The sequence below is a fragment of the Oryzias latipes genome, chromosome 22 (genome assembly GCF_053564925.1).
Source record: "Oryzias latipes strain Hd-rR chromosome 22, Olatipes_Hd-rR_3.1".
In the NCBI taxonomy this organism is placed as follows: domain Eukaryota; kingdom Metazoa; phylum Chordata; class Actinopteri; order Beloniformes; family Adrianichthyidae; genus Oryzias; species Oryzias latipes.
Window position 1 is genome coordinate 26,196,362 of NC_136258.1, and position 19,733 is coordinate 26,216,094.

Consider the following 19,733-nt stretch of genomic DNA (forward strand, 5'->3'; position numbering starts at 1 on the left):
ACTGCAAGCAAGCTGCTGTTAACAGAGCTGCGAAGACATGGCCGAGCCTTTGTCTCTTGGCGTGATGAGAGCTTGCTGCAGAGATCTGCTGACTCTGGTGAACAGATGAAAGACGGCTCGCGCTTCGCAGGCGGCCGCGTGCTTGCAGTGAAACGCTCAGACAGCCTCCGCCTCTGCACGCAGACGTCTGCAGGTTGACAGCTGACCGGCTGAAGTCCGCATGCTTCCACTGTTCACGCCGTGAGTGTGGTGGGAGGGGAGGGGAGGGGAGGGGGTCTGCCATTGTTGTGAATGAGGGGAAGCGTGACGTCATGAAGCCAATGTCAACAATGCAGCTCCTGGAGAAGAGCGGGCGTTCATCCAGCATGAAGCTGCGGAGGCTCCGTTACCTCTGAGGCGCGCGCGGACCGCGGACGTGCAGGGATAGCGGGTGAGTGAGGCGGCGGCCCCGCGCGGGATGGAGCCCCTCCGCCGCCTCCGGCGTAGGGCTGCGGGAGTCCGCGCTGCGTGCGGCGCTTTGTCAGTGCGCGCGGGCTGCATGCTGTGACACCAGTGAGACCAGCTCAGGCTGGCGCGCGGGAGCTGCGCCCGCCCTCGCGGGACTTAACTTTGTAAAGTTTGTATTTGTTCGCGAGTAAAAAACGAGCCCCGCACGCTCCAACGGCAGACGAGGCAGACAAACCCGCGCGCGAGCCACGGACAAAGGAGGCAGCCCACCCACCGCCGCGGCTGCCGCCCTGCCGCCGAACAAAGCCCCGACCGCGGCCGCCGCGGCCCAGGGGGAGTCGCTCCGTTCAGCAGAGTCCACCGGAACCGTCGGGGATGCGGCTGCTCGCGGCTTTTCCACGTTCACGTCGTGCATGAAAGCTGGATGGGCTTTAATTGTTGTGCGCACGCGCCCCGCGAACAGATGAGCTCTTTGTGTCCGTAAAGCAGCGGGCTCCCGTCCGTCTTCCAACTTCTCCACGCTCACCTTTCACCTTAAGGCTTTTCTGCCGGCAGATTCGCTCCATTATCGATCCGTCTGAAGTGATCAGCTGTCAGTTTGGTCACCGTCACTGCGCAGGCGTGCAGCAGGTTTATCTGAATCAGTCTGCAGTGATGCTCCCAGATGTTTACCGCTGACGCGGAAAATCCCGCAGATCTGAAGCCAAGTCTTCTGGACCCGACTAATCCGAACAAAACTCCTCCTAAAGAGGCCAACAACGCACTTGGTTTTTATTAAAGAAAAAATAGATATTAGATGTAAAAGAAAATCAACTTAACCCGGAAAATTCCGCTGTTTGAAATGGTACCAAGTTGTGAGAGCTTATTTCAGCCCCCAAATCGGCGAAATGTTGAAAAACTTAACAAACAAAGAAAACAATCATTTTAATTTTTTTTAATTTTTAAAGATTCTCCTTCCCATTGATCAAAGTCTACCTGACTGTAGTTGTAATGCATCCAAATCTCCCTGTCAAAGGAAATGTGCTGATTGGACAATCACAAATTCCTTTCGTCTTCCTGATGCTTTCTTCTGTGTATTTCTACTGCTAAGAACAATTTTAGTGAGTGAAGACACATTTTTAAAGCAGCATGTAAAGCCGATATGAAGGTGTTAAAGACCCACTCAGACAAAAAAAAGTGTTTATGGTGTTTTTAACTTGTTCTTGTGGCATTTTTCTGATGATGGAGGACATATATAAAGAAAATTAAGCTCAAAATTGCATTTCTGAGTATTTATTTAAATTATGAACCAGGAGCAAATGAAAAATGGAGTTTGAAAAAGAATGTATTTGTGATGTAGAAAATCCACTGGGCGGGGCACAAAATCCCTGCTCTGCTCCATTCTGATGCATCCTTGCAGACAAATAGATCCATGTACGTCTTTGTTTTCCTCGTCTGACTACTGTGCGGCTGCATATTGCTCAACATTTTTGTTGTATAGTTGGAAATGTATAGTTGGGGGTGTGAGGAGCTGTAAACTAGCATAAGAGAGCGTAAAGTCAGCTCAGTTCTGGCTGATGGGAAGGGGGGGCAGTTGCTCTGCTCCAATTGCACCGCCCACAAATCACATGGGGATTACTAAAGAACTCCTGCTGCTCTGCAGAAACTATGTCCAAACAACACAGGTTTTCTGATTGTTGCTAAAAACATCCTAAGTAAAAGACCTCTGGGAACGCTTTTAAAATAGATCTGCCTTAACGAGGCTGTAGGCAGATCACTCTGACCTCGGAGAATCTGAATGAGTGCGGTGAAAGTGAGAGCTTCCCCGAACAAAGACGTGAAATCGAGGAGGCACTGATGTCATGGGGGATATTTCCGGAGCTCAGGAGCTCCTTGAGGGTGGAGCTGCTAATGGAGCCTAACCCAAGGATATCTTCATCTGAGATTGTGTTTCATCTCTGTTTGTAGTAAACTTGTTGTGCAACAGAAAGCAAGACAACCACACATCTTTTAAAGGGATGGAATTAACCAGAATTTACCGGTGAACCTACCTTTAAACACAGGTTTATGTCTTTCAAACAGAAAGCTGTACCAGAGAATATACAGAGATATTTGACATTTTTGGATTTTTTTTTTCACAATTGTTTTTTAAAGTCTTCCTCCAAAATGTTGTTGGTTAGATTTTGGTTTATTAAGGAGCTAAAATGAGAAGCTATTGGTTTGGATTTGAAAAACACTCGTACCTGTGCAATATTGCTGTTTACATGACAGTGTCAACATTTGTTTGGTTTTCACCACCACAGCTCTCAGCATTTTCTTACATGTTGCCTGAAGATATCCCAGCTCTCAGAAGTGGATCCCTCTTCTTGACAAATGACTCAAACATTGTTAAGGCTAGTGAAATATTCAGTGTCTTTCCTGTTTGCCCCGATAATAATTTGGATCCTCGTTGTGCTGAATTGCTTCTCATCTGCAGAGATAATTTATTTTTATTGTTATTTTCTTGGGTCCTTGTACATTTATTGAGTTCTTCTAATAGTAATTCTACTACCTCTGTGTTTCGACATTGTGATTGGAGTGGCCCATATTTACTGTTGTAGTGTGGGGGGGTGGGGGTCAGCAGAGTGGAAGACCAGGTGGGCCGGCATAGGGCCCAAGCAAATAAATTGAGAGGCTCAAGATTTCATTTAAAAATATGGCTTTTGTTGTTTTTGCAATGCTCACATAAACTTGTTAGTGATTTATTAAACTTTATCAATAATTATGCTAATATTGACTCAAAAATTGGGGGGGGGCAGTTCGGGAGGCAAAGCTTTTTGCTGTGGGGGGGGGGCTGCTTTGCCACCCCTTGCAAAGCAGGGGGTAGCTCCGCCCCTGCCTGCCACTGATGTGTTTCTGATAGTGCTTTGACACAAAAGTGGTTCAAAAACAAAGAGATCACAGCTACACCAACATGTTATCTGCTTCAATGGATTAGATTAAAAAAAAAATACTATTTTGGTGCAATTTTTATCCTAAAAAAATAAATAAAAGCATGACACACCTGAATATGAAGCTCAACACTTCAGCTGAACTATGAATATACTGTCTTCAGGCAATCTCAGCAGCTCTAGGCGTCCACAACACTAGTGTTATGTCAGCTCCAACTACAACAAAAACAATGGAGGTTCACAAATTCAATTTAAGATCCATTATAGCCAAATTAATTTACTGTACCTGATGACCCGGGACTGTGACCAGCAGAGCACATACTGGCTGTACCAGCATCTGCATTAGCTTGATGGTAGTTGGCATCAACAAAAAGAGCTCTCATTTGGGATTTGAACAGTTTGTTGGGCAGAATTTACATGTGGGGGCATGGTGGTGTACCGGAACGGTATGCTGGTCCTCCAGGTAACCTGGTATTATGCTCGTGCTGGTTTTTCAGCAGACCAAATGTTCTTCTCCAACATTCATCAGGTTTCTTTCTATTCAGTTCAGTTTACCTGCAGTTACGGGACAAACAGGTTGATCTATGAGCGAACATGGGACAGCACTGTGTGGACAGATGGTCTGTATAGACAACTATATCCTACAAATACCTTCAGATGAACATCAGACATAATCAGGGCAGGAAGAAAGTAGGTCATAGCCCTACGTGCTGCTATACACATCCTCACATAGTGAGGCCAACGGATGAATTACTACAGTTTGTTGATGAATATTATTTGCTGGTGTTTGTAGCTTTGGGGAAACCTTTGTGTTTGATGAAGCTGCTGCTGAGTTGAATTATTAACAGCTGTAGGATTCTTTGTGTGTTTGATCAGGGAAGTTGGAGTCAAAAAAAATTTGAACTCTCTTGATTCTTCTGTGTACCGATATTTGGTTTGGTTTTGGTTTAGTACCACCTGATTTGAGGGCGGGGACATGTCAGGAGAAACCATATTGATCAAGAAGGTCATCTAAATACAGAAATGTTTTTAAAATCAAAGCCTGTTACCTATAAAAGTACTTTTTACAAAGACTGTGCTCTACGATTAGGTAGAAACGGCAAACTTTTAGAAAACATTAGAGCTGAATTTGCACTGTTCAACAAAAGTACCAATTTAGATTACAGCTGATTAAAATAGATGTGTTGCCCCTTGTAGACTTAGACTCTGGAACAGTTTTGGGATGTTCCTTTGCCCAGCTGTCATTAGACACATATCAGTGAGCTGCCTGTCAGCCCAACAAGCTGCTTAAACACACTGTCCTCTCATCACACTGCAGACAGGATGATGAAACCAGCCGAAACGTGTTGTGCAGAAAAGCTCCCCATTGTTCCTGAATGGTTTTACCCTAAAGGGAGAAAACTCAACGTGGAACTTGTTCATGCAGTTGTTGAAATGGTTTTAGGCATTTGAAGAAATTGTTTGCACGGTTCTAACTCTGCATTCCAGCAGGTTTCCACTTCTCATTTACTGGTGTACATGTTAATGGAACTGAACGAGCAGAGCACACTGAAACAAACCAAAGAAATTAACGCATTTCTCTGGGACTGAAACATGGACTGATCTAGCACTATTGAACTCTTTCGGTGTGTGGCATTGAGTCATAGGCTTTCTTGTAATCAATCTAGGCTGTTCACAGGTTGGTGTGACATGACCTGCAGTCTTGAGCGAGTTGGTGTTTGGCTCCTCTGGAGTCTCTACCAATGCCCTTCTGTGTGTTGCTCATATATTGATCCATGTGCCTATTTATCTTGGTTGCAATGATGCCTGATATGAGCTTCCATGTTGTGGAGAGACAGGTCATTGGCCGGTAGTTGGATGGGACTGCACCCTTTGAGGGATCCTTCTTTATCAGGAATGTTCGCCCTACCATTAGCCGTTCAGGGTTCTCTTAGCAGCTGGTTCATTTGTGCTGCCAGGCGCTCATGGAGTGCAGTGCGTTTCTTTAGCCAGTAGACATGTATCATGTCAGGGCCCGATGCTGTCTAGCTCTTTATACCTGAGACCCAGCTTGTGGCTGCCCAGTGTATTTTCTACATCATAATGTGTATTTTTTAAACAGCACTTTTTTTGTCTGCTCCTGTTTCACAACCATTTTTAATAAAGACATACTCTGTAGTGTTTTTTTATCTTAATTTTCTTAACAAATGTCCTCCTTCATCGGAAAAATAAACGAAAAAAGGTTAAAAACACAATTTTCATTAAAGTGGGTCTTTAAATTTGTATTTTTATTTATCTAATAAAGGAACAATGCATACAAAAACATTGTGAAGTTCTCTAATAAAGAGAAACACCGAAATCTCCTCATATCTCAGGATGAGTAAATCTATTATCTGTTCTTACCAACCAAACTGAATCCAACTGATTGGTTGTTCAGAGAAATAAAAAATATCAAAGGGAAGTTGAAGCTCTTTGGTCTTTTAATTCTTTTTGAACCAAGCACTATAACAGCTCATGTGGGGGATGTTTTAGTGTAGTAAAGATTAAGAGCTGATGAGACGAGGTGAAGGATCCACCTGCAGCCATGAGACATTTGGTCCATCAGCCTTGGGGAGTGTCTCATTGCCAGCCCCCAGTGCTGCCATTTTAAAGCTCTGACTCAGCAGAGAGCTCCGCTGAGTTCCTGCTGACACACACACACATACACACACACAGTGTTGGCTGATGAGACAGGCAGACTGCATGCTCAGCTGTCTCCGTCACCCATTATGAACTACAGACCTGAACGGCACACAAAGAAACAGCTTCTCTGCTTCTTTATTCACCTCTGCAAACGGCATACAGACTTTTTATGAGTGGAACTAAAAGTACTGATGTCTCAAGGTGTGGACCAAGCTTGTGGAAGTAAACCCACTGTTTAAAAAGGGAACATCAGACTGTGCCGTAACAGGTGGAAAAAATTTATACAATATTTTTTACATCCATTTTTTTCAAAAGTGAAAAGGCAAACACTGTTGTTTTCCTGGAAATGGTTAAACCTCATCCAGTAACCCTTCATTATGTCCACTGTTTAGACCAGGAAAATATTCTTTATATTTTACATGCGGGTAAAAATTGAAGAAATAACGTTTATAGACTGTCCTGAATAGGACCTTTGATGAACCCTCCTTTAGTGCTGATGTTTTTATTGTGGTGTAGTTTCATTGTCAAACACCATATGATAGTAACGTTAATTTTGTTTTAGCTGGCGCTAATGAGGTTTTTCATCCTAATGCCAACATCTAACCTCTCTTTTCTTCATTTGACATCTGGATGGTGTTGGTTTCAATTTTTCTGGCTTTCCTGTTGAGCCTTGATCTTGATTGACTATCGATTATTTTTGGGTTTTCTAAAAGCTGCCCCATTATTTCAAACATTTTTGGACTGGAATCCTCAACTTGCCGTGGGCTTATATGTATACAGCGTATATGCTTTGTCATCAGTGAAGCCCAGTGCAGTCATGATGTCAGTTATTTCTTCCTACAGGATATTCTATTGGCAATTACAGTATTACATGTATTTGTGTGCACATGTTGCTGTTTTGTCATAGCTTGTAGAAAAACTGAAATGGGTTGTAAATGCATGGATTGCTTATGCTCCCTTCACCTGATCTCCCTTCTGCAGAGGGTGTCGGTGGAGTGATGTCGGAGCAGCGGGACGGTGAGGCGGCAGCGCCCCTGTATGTGTACGAATCCAAAGTGCACTGTGCCAACGTGCTGTTGAGCATGGACGAGCAGCGGCAGAGGGGGATTCTCTGCGACGTGACCGTGTTGGTGGAGGGCAGGGAGGTGCGAGCGCACAGGGCCGTCCTCGCTGCCAGCAGCCGCTACTTTCTGCAGGCGCTGCTGGGAAACGATGGGTCAGCAGGTGATGCTGAGCCCATCATCACACTCCCAGACAAGGTAGGAACTTTTGGTCGTTCTCAAGCATTTATTTTTTAGAAAAGAAACACAATGCATCATTGTGTACAATGCACGATGGAACCAGCATCTGTACTATTTATACTCACGGGCCACTGTCCGTAAGTATAGGTCCAGTTCGTTGACAAACCTCTAAAGAAAAAAGTCTGACACCACTGGTATAAACTTTGCTTTGTCCTTTCTAGCTGCATTAGTAAAACTGTCTAATGATTTTAAATGTTTTAATATTCTTGGAGAACCCCTAAGTTTCTTCTGGACAGTATTTTGTGTCTCACACTTCAGACACTTTTACCCTGCAGTCTTGTTGAAAGTGGGCTCTACTTTACACCTTGGGGGTTTTCAAAGCTAATACTGTACATCCAATCAGACCCTCACTCTTCTGTGATTTACCTTAATTTTACCTTAATTTTACTCCGGGATGCCATGCTCAATTGCTTTAGTGCGTCAATGGCACACAGGAAATCAAGGATCCATTCCCAATGGGCTTCATCCAGAGTGGGTCCTTGGGCAAGACTTTTCGCACAACTGCCTAATTATGTGGCCAAAAAGGGGTCCTAGTCTGGACTCCCCCAGGCTGGATAACATGCAGAGTTGTCAGGAAGGGCATCCGGCATAAAAACCTCAGCCAAATCACCTGTGCGATAAAGTGAAAGCTGATATGCAATGGCGACCTGAAAGGTGTACAGAAAATATTTGCCAGAAGAAGTTCAAATCAACAAACAATTGGAAAAAATCTGAAGGGCAGACATTGAGAACTGAGGGACTGCAGGTGTTTATTGATGTGAAAGCCAGGTTTTGTGTTTTCTTTACTCTATTTTCTTGCTGTCTACTTTTGGTCAAAACATCCCCCGTATGAGCTGTTGTGACTGTGAAGCCTTTCCAAGAAGTGCAATGTGAAACCATCCAAACCAAATGGTGTTTAAGTTCTCTGCATCCTCTTTTTTAATTGAAACAAGCCTGCAGGACTATCCTGGTTGGAAAGTTCCTGCTGCAGAGAATCAAGCTCACCGTGAGTTTTCCAAAGGCACAGGCTTTTCAAACGGTCTTTGTAAGGCTGCAGAGTAGGGTAAATTTAGGAGCTTCATTTAAAGAATTAGGTCAGAAAAGAAGGGATCTATTTATGAACCTGGGGTTGAGCACAATATTAATGAATTTGTCATTTTATTCACCTCCAGTCGCCTCTGAGGCTGATGAGGGAGCCGCTTTTCTTCCTCCTGTCTGCTGCTGTTCACACTGGCCCAGATCTGTCGTACTGATAAATATGTCTGTGAGTCAGCATGCTGTTGTGTCTGTTGTTTGTCCTGGGGCGGAACTAAGATTGACTCCCAACCTGCTCTACGTGTGCCCCCCCAACCCCAGAGAGAACCTCTGTGAGCAGTTCACAACCCGGGACGAATCCTCACCTTGATAATCTGAACATGATTTTCTCTTTTACTATCCAGATCTTTATAGAATTAACACATAATACAGATTTTCTATAACATAAATGGTCAAAATGCAAAAGCGTTAAGGCCCCACCTATGATTGAACAGCTTCTAGATGCAACTTTCTCAACAACAACCTAAAAATATATTTTTTTTATGTATCACATTATTGATTGACCGATTTATTGGTTTATTTCAAGGTATTTTCAGCAACAAAAACAAAGAAAAATGTCATGATCTCACAAGACTTGGCAGACCCAAATGCTGGAACCCGGAAGAAAACCCAGAGAGGTGTCAGGTAAGGAGAAATTATTTAAGTTCACATTCAGTGAATATGATGGCAGATGAGGAACTGGAATCTTGACTCTGAGGCGAGGCGGGCTGGAGGGTCGGCGGAAGTAACCGGATGACTTGGCTTGAACAGGATGCGAGGTTTGGACGAGGAGCATGGACAGACAACAGCGACCAGAGGAGCACTCGTGGTGATCTTTCCTGTAGATAAGTTGAAGATTTAGCTAGAGGTAAGCAGGCATGAACGAGAACATAAGGCGCCCAGACTATACACCGTAGAGGAACAACGAACTGGCGATGAATGCTGGCACTGGATCTCCTTAAGAGGCTGCAGGCTGATGAGGTGAGTGGAACCAGCTGGTCGCGTCAGGAGCAGAGCAGAGAGGGGAGGGGGAGGAGAGCTGGAGAGCTGACAGAGGCATCATGACAGTATCCCCCCCTCAACGACCGCCACCTGGCGGTCCAGGACGCCGGTCCGGGTGGGCACAGTAGAAATCATCGATGAGGGTATGGTCCAGGATGAGGGAACGGGAGATCCAAGAGCGTTCCTCTGGCCCTTACCCTCCCAATCCACCAGGAACTGGGGGCCACGACCACGGCGCCGGACGTCCAACACCTGACTAACAGTGAACGCCGGGGTGCCGTCGATGATGCGGAGTTTTGCTGGTAGACATAGGCGGACACATGAGGGATTGATGATGTGGTCAGTGACGTAAGGACCGATGTAGCGAGGTGCCAACTTACGGGAGGAAGCCTGGATGGGGATGTTCTTCGACGAAAGCCATACCTTCTGCCCAGGTTGGTAATTGGGCCCACCACCCTGTGACAATTTGCCATCTGGCAGTTGCTCTCCTTGGTGTGGAGGAGAGCTACCCTGGCCTGGTGTCAAATCCTTTGGCACCGCTGGAGATCGAGTTCCTGTGACGGAAACAGAGGTGGTGAGTACCCTAAGGAGGCTTCGAAAGGAGACATCCCCGTGGCAGCAGAGGGGTGAGTATTATGGGCATATTCTACCCACACCGGGTACCAGTCAGCATTGTTTTGAGCTGCCAGTCACTTGAGTGCCCCCTCCAACTCCTGGTTCGCCTTTTCCGCTTGGCCGTTGCACTTCGGGTGATAACCTGACGAGAGACTGACTGTGGCTCCGAGGGCGGAACAAAAAGCTTTCCACACCTGTGAAATAAACTGAGGTCCGCGGTCCGACACAATCTCACTGGTAATGCCGTGATGGCGAAAATTTGGTTAACCAGGATGTCAGCGATTTTGGTAGTGGAGGGGAGCTGAGAAAGAGGGATGAATTGGACAGCTTTAGAGAAACGGTCAGTGACGGTGAAGATTACCGCATTGCCTTGGGATGGTGGTAGTCCAGTCACAAAATCCACAGCGATGTGGGACCAGGGATGACTGGGAGTAGGAAGGGGCAACAAATGTCCAGTAGGGGGAGAGTTGGAGGCCTTGGAGCGAGCACAAGTGGTACAGGCCGCAATGTATTCGTGAACGTCCTTCTCCAAGGAGGGCCAATAAAAATATCTCTTGAGGAGACTAATAGTCCTATGGACCCCTCCATGGCAGGCAATCTGGGACGCAAGTCCCCAGGTGAGTACTTCATTCCTAAGAGAACCGAGTACTAACAAAGTTCCAGGAGGGCATGGTGCATAATCGGGTGCCTCACCTTGGGCTTGTTGGACCTAGGTTTCGATGTCCCAGGTGAGACTGCCCACAAAACATGAGGTAGGGATGATGGTAGACTCCGTGGTGGATCCTGTGGTATTGTATTTCCTGGAAAGCGCATCCACCTTGACACTGCGGCTTTCGGGCGGTAGGTAATGGTAAAGTTAAAATGATCAACGAACAGGTACCAGCGGGCCTGACGGGAGTTTAGTCGTTTAGCAGTTCGTAAATAGGCAAGATTTTTATGCTCTGTCCAAACAATAGCCAATGACGCCATCCTTCTAATGTGAGCTTTATTGCCAACAGTTCACGGTTCCCGACATCATAGGTTTGCTCGGCGGGGTTGATTTTGCGGGAATAGAAAGCACATGGCTTGAGTTTTCCAGATGAATCCTCACGTTGAGAGAGTACAGCCCCAACTCCGGAATCGGAGGCGTCGACCTCGACAATAAATTGTTTCTGAATGTCAGGTTGGATGAGTGTCGGGGCAGAGACGAAAAATTATTTTGCAAAAGCAGTGTCAGCTGCAGGAGTTCAAACGTAAGGTCTATTGACAGAGGTGAGTTGAGTGAGTGGTGCTGCAATACTGCTGTAATTGCGAATAAATGTTTTATAGAAGTTGGAGAAGCCCAGGAATTGTTGTAATTTTTTTTGCGTGTCTCAGGGATCTCCCAACTGGTAACAGCTTCGATCTTGGCTGGGTCAGGTCGGATGTTACCAGCCTCAATGATATAACTAGGGCTGAAACGATTCCTCGAGTTACTCGAGTTACTCGATTACAAAAATTCCTCGAGGCAAAAACTCTGCCTCGAAGCCTCGTTAAATTCCTATGACGCGCATTATACGCGCGGCGCAGGGATTTGATTGTGTCACACGGACCGTTTATTCACACGGACCTTTTGAATTTAGTTGCCGCGATGGCGGAGAATAGATCTATAAATAAACAGCAGAAATTGTCTAAAGTGTGGGATCATTACACACTTAATAAAAAGAGAACAAGGTGCAGTGTCTCTACTGCAAAATAGAGCTGGCATACCACAACAGCACATCTTCCATGATTCAGCATCTGAACAGAAGACATCTGCGCGACCGCTAGAACCCCGACGCCTTAGGCACGGAACCAGCGCGTGCCGCCAGCAGCGAGCGAGGGGCGGCGTCAGCCGCTCCGCGCCCCCTCCGCGGCGACCAGCGCGGGCCGCCTCGGCGGGCGGCAAGAGCCCCTAGCTGCGGTATTCAGGCGACCGGGCCTGCTTTGAACACTTTTCAAAGTAAACGTTTTGGACCCCGCGGGACACTCAGCTAAGAGCATCGAGGGGGCGCCGAGAGGCAGGGGCTGGGACAGGCGGTAGCTCGCCTTTCGGCGGACCGCGAGGCTTCTTTAAGCATTGCAAAAATAACAAAAGCATTATTTTTACACGAAATATAAACAATGATAATGATCAAATATGTTTTTTTGATTCTTTTATTTTTAATGGCCTTCCATTTTGGTGTTGTGCCACCCTTTCAAAGTCTTCTGTCCCCCCCCCCCCATACAAAATGTTCTAGCTCCGCCACTTAAAAACACCAAAAGTAACATTTGCATTAGAGCGGATCTTTAAAATAAAATGCTTGTTCATTTTACAACCACATCATTTTTGTTCTGCATTATTTGTTTTGGTCGTTCAAAAACACACACAAATCGTTTTATCCGATTACTCGATTAATCGATCGATTAAGTGCTAGATTAATCGATTACAAAAAGAATCGATAGCTGCAGCCCTAGATATAACACAAAAAGGGGATGGTGGAGACATAAAATTCACATTTTTCCGATTTAACAAATAAGTGATTTTCTAATAGCCTCTCCAAAATGAGACGGACATTCGTGTTGAGTTTGGTTGTTGGAGTAGATGAGAATATCATAAGGTAGACAAAGACACATCTATTGAGAAAATCACGGAGGACATCGTTAACAAGCCTTTGGAATACTGCGGGGGCGTTAGTAAGTGACGAGGTTTTCGTAGTTGCCTAAAGGTGTATTAAAGGCCGTTTTCCATTCGTCGCCTTCTGGGATGCGAACAAGATAATAGGTGTTACAGAGGTCTAGCTTGGAAAAATACGTGCTTCTTGGACTGAATCGAAAACAGAATTAATGAGTGGAAGAGAATACTTGTCTTTAACGGTTATTTGGTTTAACTCACGATAGGCAATGCAGGGTCTTAAGGATTTGTCTTTATTCTCCACGAAGAAGAAACCTGCACCTACCGGAGAGGAGGAGGGACGGATGCGACTCAAGGAGAAAGCTTCCTGGATATAATTCTCCATGGCGTTTTTTTTCAGAACCTGACAGATTGAATAATTTACCTTTAGGGAGAGTAGCGCCGTTATGGAGTTCGATCGCGCAGTCATAAGGCCTGTGGGGCGGTAAGGCGCTAGGTTTGGTCTTACAAAATACAGACTTAAGATTATGATAGCAGGGAGGAACCTTAGACAAATCTATGTTTTCTTCAGAATCAGGTACGGAAGTAGTGGTGGAAGGAATAGGTGAATGAAGGCAATTAGCCATACAAAAAGTACTCCAATTGGAAATACGGGGAGTAAACAAGTCAGCATGAGGGTTATGAAGTTGGAGCCAGGAGAACCACAGAATTATAGGGGTCTGAGGACATTGAGTGACAAAAAATCTATGATATTCTCTGTGGTTACCGGAGGTGAGAATGAGAATAGGTTTAGTACGATTCGTGATGCGGGAAAGTTGTTGACCACCTAACCCGGCAGCGTTGATAGGAGAGTCGAGTGGGTAACATAAGTTGTTTAACAAGATGCTGATCGATGAGGCTGTGTTCAGCACCAGTGTCAATAAGAGCCCTATATTCGTGAATAAGACTTTGATGCAAGATCTTGACAGGAACAAAAAGGAATTTCTTTTCTTTGGAGTTTTCTGAATTATCCCCCCGTGGCCTGTCATCTAACGGTGGATTCTGGAGTTTAAACTGAGGTTACATTGTGATACTAAGTGACCAGAGTTCCTGCAGTAAAAGCATAACCCCTCTTCCCTATGTTTCTGTCTTTCTTCAGCCGTGACTTTAGAATGACCGACTTGCATGGGTTTTTCAGTGGAAAGTCCTGGTGGTTCATGTCCAGATTGTGAAAAAACATTCATCATGGAATTACGAGAGGGAGTGTTGGATGTTTGCTTACGGTTTCACTCAGTTTGACGTTCTCGTAGCCGGACGTCTGATCGGAGGGCTGCGGAAACAAGATCCTCAAAATTGTTAGCTTCAGGTTGAGAACATAAATGATCCATAATGCTTTCATTTAATGACTGATAGAATTTTCCCTTGAGTGCGGTATCGGGCCAGCCAGCCTCGACCGCCAGTACCCAGAATCACTTTATTAAGATGAGATTTTATTCTCCTGCAGTTTCCTGAGTTCTCCTACTGATAGATGTTCCTACTTTTGGCTCTGAAATCTTGGATGTTCAGACAAGTTCCTTATTGGCCTTATTTTCACCAAATTTGGTTCTTGACCAAACACTTTTACCTTTGGTTTTTCCTGTCCCGAAGTAGAATCATTTTTTCTTGCAGTCCACCTGAACCAAACTTGTTAAGTCTTTCTCCACCTGGCCTGTAAATAACTTTAACATTTACAGTTAGAGTTCTGGGTTTCTTGCTGTTACTTTGACCCAAACATGCTGGCTCAACCGCTCCAGGGGAGATCTGTTTTGAACGTTTTCCGCTTATTACTTTCTCACTGGGGAATAATAGACCCTTTATGTCTGCAGATCCTTTGGTAACACTCTCTGTGTATCAATAACTGGTTCTTTAGGATCTTTATATGTGTTTTCCTGCTCTGATGAACTCAAATTCTGCAGAGCAGCAAACTGACAAAACGTCTGTGTTTCTACTGAGTTGCTCGTACTGAAGATTAACCAATAAAATGCTTGTAATTAGCAGCATCTGGAAGCCATTTTCCTCCTTATGTTGTTTAGATAGAAGTGTTATGGCTTCCCTTTTTGTTTGTTTTAGATTTTGCATGTCTAGAAAAATACAACACATATTGAGTTGTGAGCAAGCTGAGTCACAGCTGTCCATTCATACAAACACAAATGGGACTTCAGCCTCTGTGGTTAAAACAGACGCAGGCCAAGCAGTCTTTAAGTGAAGCTTCCGTCTGTCAGCATCGCATCTTAGAAAAAAGCTTCAGCATGACAGGATGTGCATGCTCCGTTAGCACCTTCTTTAAACCTCCTGCATGTTTGACCTGGCGGCGACGCGCCAGGTGGTGAAAGGTGGAGGTGTGGATGAGAAGCCGTCCATGATCCTACCGGCTGTGATCATCACCCGATGCTGCAGTGAAGCCTGCGTGACTGCTGTGTGGTCGCAAGCATGTGGGCTGCTGATGTTAGCAGAAAACAGGCTTACATTGCAGTGCAAACGCCACATCACACACACTCATGAGCTCTCATGAAACTGAAGGACGAAGGAGATGGAATGAAGACTCTGAGATTTGAAGAAATCACACAGTTTATGCAAATCACAGGTCTTATGTTAACCCTGAAGATTTAATTTGACTTTATTTTTTGTTTGTTTCATCATCATCATCATCTTTACAAACGCTTTAACACAGGTAAAACCTGAACAATGCCCTGTACATGTTTGTTTATTATGGGGAGCAGCGATTAAGAGCAACCAAAAATGAAATAAATAAATAAATACAATTTAAAAAGCGGCCAAATTTGTCCCTGTGGATTCTTCAGCGACTAATCAGCCAGTTTATTTTTTGTATTTTTTAATCATTAAAGAAAATAATTTAGATTATGGGTGTCATAAAATAACTGTTTTTAGTTGTCTAATTTTATTTATTTTAAACCATGGAATTCATATGTTTTTTTTCTAAAGCTCTTCTTCTGAAACTATTTTGTTTTTTTTTTGTCTCGAGTCTCCCTGTTTATCAAAAAACAGTTTCAAATGCTTTCAGACAAGTTTCGATCGATAAGTTGACCACAGTCAAACCGCTGCGTCCAAACTGGCTGCTGTTAATTATTCCTACTGTTTAGAATTTGGATTCCATGCTCCCTTCATATATAAAGATTTGTTATAGATTTCTTAACAAACAGGGAATGTGGAAGGTATTTGTTCACTGGCTTCAGGCAAAACTATTTCTTTATGGCAAACTTCCTAAAAGTCATTTATGTTTGAAAGTAGAATAGTATCAAAGCAAAGCACCCACACTTTACTTTCATTAAACACAGATCAATAAATCTGATTATAAAGATTCATCAAAGTCTAAAACAACTGTTTGTGCATCACGATGAGACCAAGACTACAATGTCCTGCCTCTGCGGCTGTTTGATATTTTCTGACATCACAGGATCAGAGGTTTGAGCTTGTGCAGTTTTCAACCCCTACTTTAATAGAGCTGTGCATATCAGACCTAAAACGTTTTAAATATCGACGAAAGTCTTCCCATTTTAGAATGGTTTTGAATACTCTGTATTTGGTTACATCTTATTATCTTTAACTTGTTTTAGATGTTTTACTGCCCTTTATGATTTAATGCTGCATGTTTTTAATTTTTGTTCTTAATTATTCTCGATTATTTTTTAATATCTATAATTGTAAGGCACTTTAGCACCGTGGTGGTGTTTTAAAGTGCTACATAAATACATTAATTCACTTATTTATTTAAATCAGAACTAAGGAAGTGTGGGGATGTATGGGGGGGCATGTTTGTTATGGATAAATAGCATCATAGCAGAAGGTTTAACAAAAAAATGCCAACATTACAATAGGTTTAATTTAAAATAAAGGAAGCCCAACTCTACTTTAACACATAAAAAACAGCAGGAAGAAAATATTTCGGCAAACATGATTTAATGCCACATTAATCCTGCAGGATCTGCCTGCCTTGAAACAGAGAATACAGATGATGTGAAGAAACTCAAAAACAGAATGTTTATATGTTGTTTTCCCTCTTAAATAAAAACATCTTGGACTATTTAGTTTGGAAATTCATTTGACTTTGAAGAATAACCAAGTTCTTTTTTTTTTTGCAGGTCACAGCCAAAGGCTTTGCCCCTCTGCTCCAGTTTGCCTACACTGCCAAGCTGGTATTGAGTCGAGAAAACATCCACGAGGTCATTCTGTGTGCCGACGCTCTGGGCGTGCACAATCTGGAGGACTCATGCTTCCGGTTTCTTCAGGCTCAGCTACAGAATGATGGACAGCACTCCAGCAATGGCGAGCTGGATTATGCTAACGATGAAAAAGCGTTTTCTGATGACTTGTCCTTCGATAGCTGTTCTGATGCCAGGCAAGAGAATGCTGCTTCACCCGCCATAGACCCTCCACAATGTTCCAAATACAGGAACTATCAGCACCAGGTCTGTGATGTCAAGCACAATGGAGAAACCTTGGTGAGCTCTCAGCTCGAAGACAGCAGCTGTGCTCCACAGACTCTTCTTACCCCCTCCAGGATTAAGGAGGAAGCTTTTGTGTTTGAGGATGTAGTGGATGACAGGAATGGTTGCCACCCAGACTTGGGAGCTGAAGAGGTTCTGGAGATGGAGCTAGAAGTAGAAGGGGTTCCAATGGCAGCTGAGCACTCTGCAGGCCATGATCTACCCTCATCCTGCCTGCGTTCCTACCTCGAGCGAGGAGGTCTGGATCTCTGTAGCATTCCCAGCACCACCATTCAGCAGCTCCTCACCAACCAGTTTTCCCTCAGCCACTCCAGAGAGCTGCTAAGGGACCGGCAGAGGAGTAAGAGCGACCCTTTGGGACAGACTGATCTCAAGGACAACGATGCATTCGGCAACATTGAGAGGTCGAAGGCCTCCACTTTGCAGCGGGAAAGTGAGCTTGACAGACGTAGCGTTATCTTCTCTTCCCCAGCTGGTGACCAGCATTCACGCCAACTAGAGGAAGAGAAGCCCAGGAGTAAAGAAGAAATAGTCTCCTCTGGTCTGAAATGCCTCACCAGCTGTGGTCCTGTTTCTATCCAGACATCAGCAGACTCAGATCTACCAGCCTCCACCCAAACCCCGACATCCCACTCCTCGTTCTCATACCCTGAGGACGCAGCAGGAGGCAGCTCGCCCCCCAGTCTAGACTTGGATTTCTCCTCGCCCACTCGGACCAGCTCTGCCTTGGCCCTGCCTCGCTTCCTGGCTGGGGTGGTGGAGCCTGGGACTCCTCTGAGCAGAGAGGTGCTTATCTCTCAGAGTCACACCAAGGTCAAAAGCGAGCATGGATTTGGGGCCAGTGGAGGAAACTCCAGCGACGAGTCCGACTCCTTCTCAGACGGGGACAGTGAGAGCGGCTCCAGAGCCTCGGCTCCTGAGGTAAGTAGAGCCGTCTATCGCCATTGTGCAGGTTCTTCCTGTTCACAGGAATCTAAAAAACATATTTGAGTCTGGATTTAGCTTCCTGCATTGTTTTAGTTCAGTCAAATGTAGGTTTATTGTCGCAGCGTCTGCCCCACTTCTTCTCCCAGACCCAATTCTGCTGCACATCAAGTGGACCTCCAAACACTCTGGTTCCCTGCAGGCAGGTAGAAGGTGCTCTGTCCTCATTCCCTCCACCATCTGCTCCATCTGACCTCAGAAGTGTTTGATCCAACCGGGCCAGTCCACTACATCTAAAAATGTCAACTTTCACGAGCCCAACTCTATTTTAAAGATATAAATCATTTACAAAAGTCAGAAACACAATTTTTAGCTGCTAATCGAAACGTGTTTGCTATGATTGAAACTATAGTCCTAAAATCAGACGAAAAGACATTTATTTTCTAGTAATTATTGTTTTTTTACTTTACCTAGTATTATCTCATTTATCTTACAAATTTACGAACACAAAAATATGTTTCACTGTGATGCAGTTAATTTTCTTACAACAATAATCTATCACATAAATAGGCTTTTAATAAATGGAATAAACTTAAATCACAATTAGAAGGAAATCCTCTCAATACTAAAATATTAGCTGCATTTTCCTTAAGTGTGCTACAAGTACTTATAGTCTTTACTAAAAGTGAGGCCGTATTCTTGAAGTTTACTGTTACTATCTATATATTTTAAACTTAAAATGTTCCAATTTAGTCTAAATGAGTACCAAGTTAGTATACCTCCTAAACTACATGTTCACGGTCTAAGGCAGGGGTGGGCAATTATTTTAACTCGCGGGCCACATTGGGTTCTAAAATTCGATAGAAGGGCCGGACCTGGAGCAGATGTGTGGAGTGAGAATATAACATGGAATGTAGATGAAAACATTTGGATTGAAAATTATATTCTAAAACAGAATATTGTAGAGTTTTTAGTTTCAAACCTTTGTTTCCATGTTAGATCTCTTTTTTATTGTGAAGCCCTTAGGTACCTTCAAAGAGTTGAATAAAGTTTTATTCATTCATGATCCTTTCAATAAAATAAATAACATTATTTATGAAATAAAACAATGTCCAAATTACACTTTTTATTAAAGACAAAAATTGAGGAAAAATATACTCCTCCTTATATTAGAAGTTTTAAGTAATTTAACTCAATCCCCTAAATGGCTTTTCAAATAAAATTGTTTAATCTATAAAATTTGTCATTCCAAACTGGACACTGAAGCAGAAAGTTGTTTAATTTGTAGTTTGGAGACAAATAAATCCGAGTTTCTGTCTCCTTCTTGTTTAATTGTAAAACATTTCTTGGAAACGTTTTCTAATTCTACACAAATGATCACCTAGATTGACCAATTTAGTGGATTCTACTTCATAGGCGGAAAAAAACTAAAGTTTATTGTTATGATAAGAGACATGACTTCCCCGTTTTTTCATAACAACAGTATAAAGATGCAGGGCAGAGCTCTGAGGAACACCACAGGTTAATTCTCTCACTGTGGGACATTTCAGACGATGAAAAAACGGGTCAAATGGGTTCTGATGTGCAGCTGTGCACCAATGTGGGTCAAACCAGAGTCAAAAATGGAAACCAGAACAGGAGATAAACTGGTAACCATCGGCCCGGCGTCGCCATGTGACTCCAGAGAGATGGACCTATATTTAGACGTCTATTGAGCAGAGAGGCA

The 19,733-nt window shown here is 43.9% G+C and overlaps 1 protein-coding gene across 3 annotated transcripts in view; it reads left to right on the top strand.

Annotated features, from left to right (window-relative positions):
- Positions 1–19,733, top strand: part of bach2a (BACH transcriptional regulator 2a) — a 25,532-nt gene continuing 5,799 nt past the window's right edge. Inside the window, exons 1-4 of one of the 3 annotated variants that reach the window (XM_078941103.1) lie at positions 6–240; positions 336–430; positions 6,999–7,276; positions 16,718–18,004. In XM_078941103.1, coding sequence (XP_078797229.1) covers positions 7,016–7,276; positions 16,718–18,004 — 1,548 coding nt within the window. In that variant the 5' untranslated portion in view covers positions 6–240; positions 336–430; positions 6,999–7,015. Of the gene's footprint in view, positions 431–6,998; positions 7,277–16,717; positions 18,005–19,733 lie in introns of all 3 variants that reach the window. The other 2 variants (XM_023951783.2, XM_023951782.2) reach the window with 2 other exon arrangements.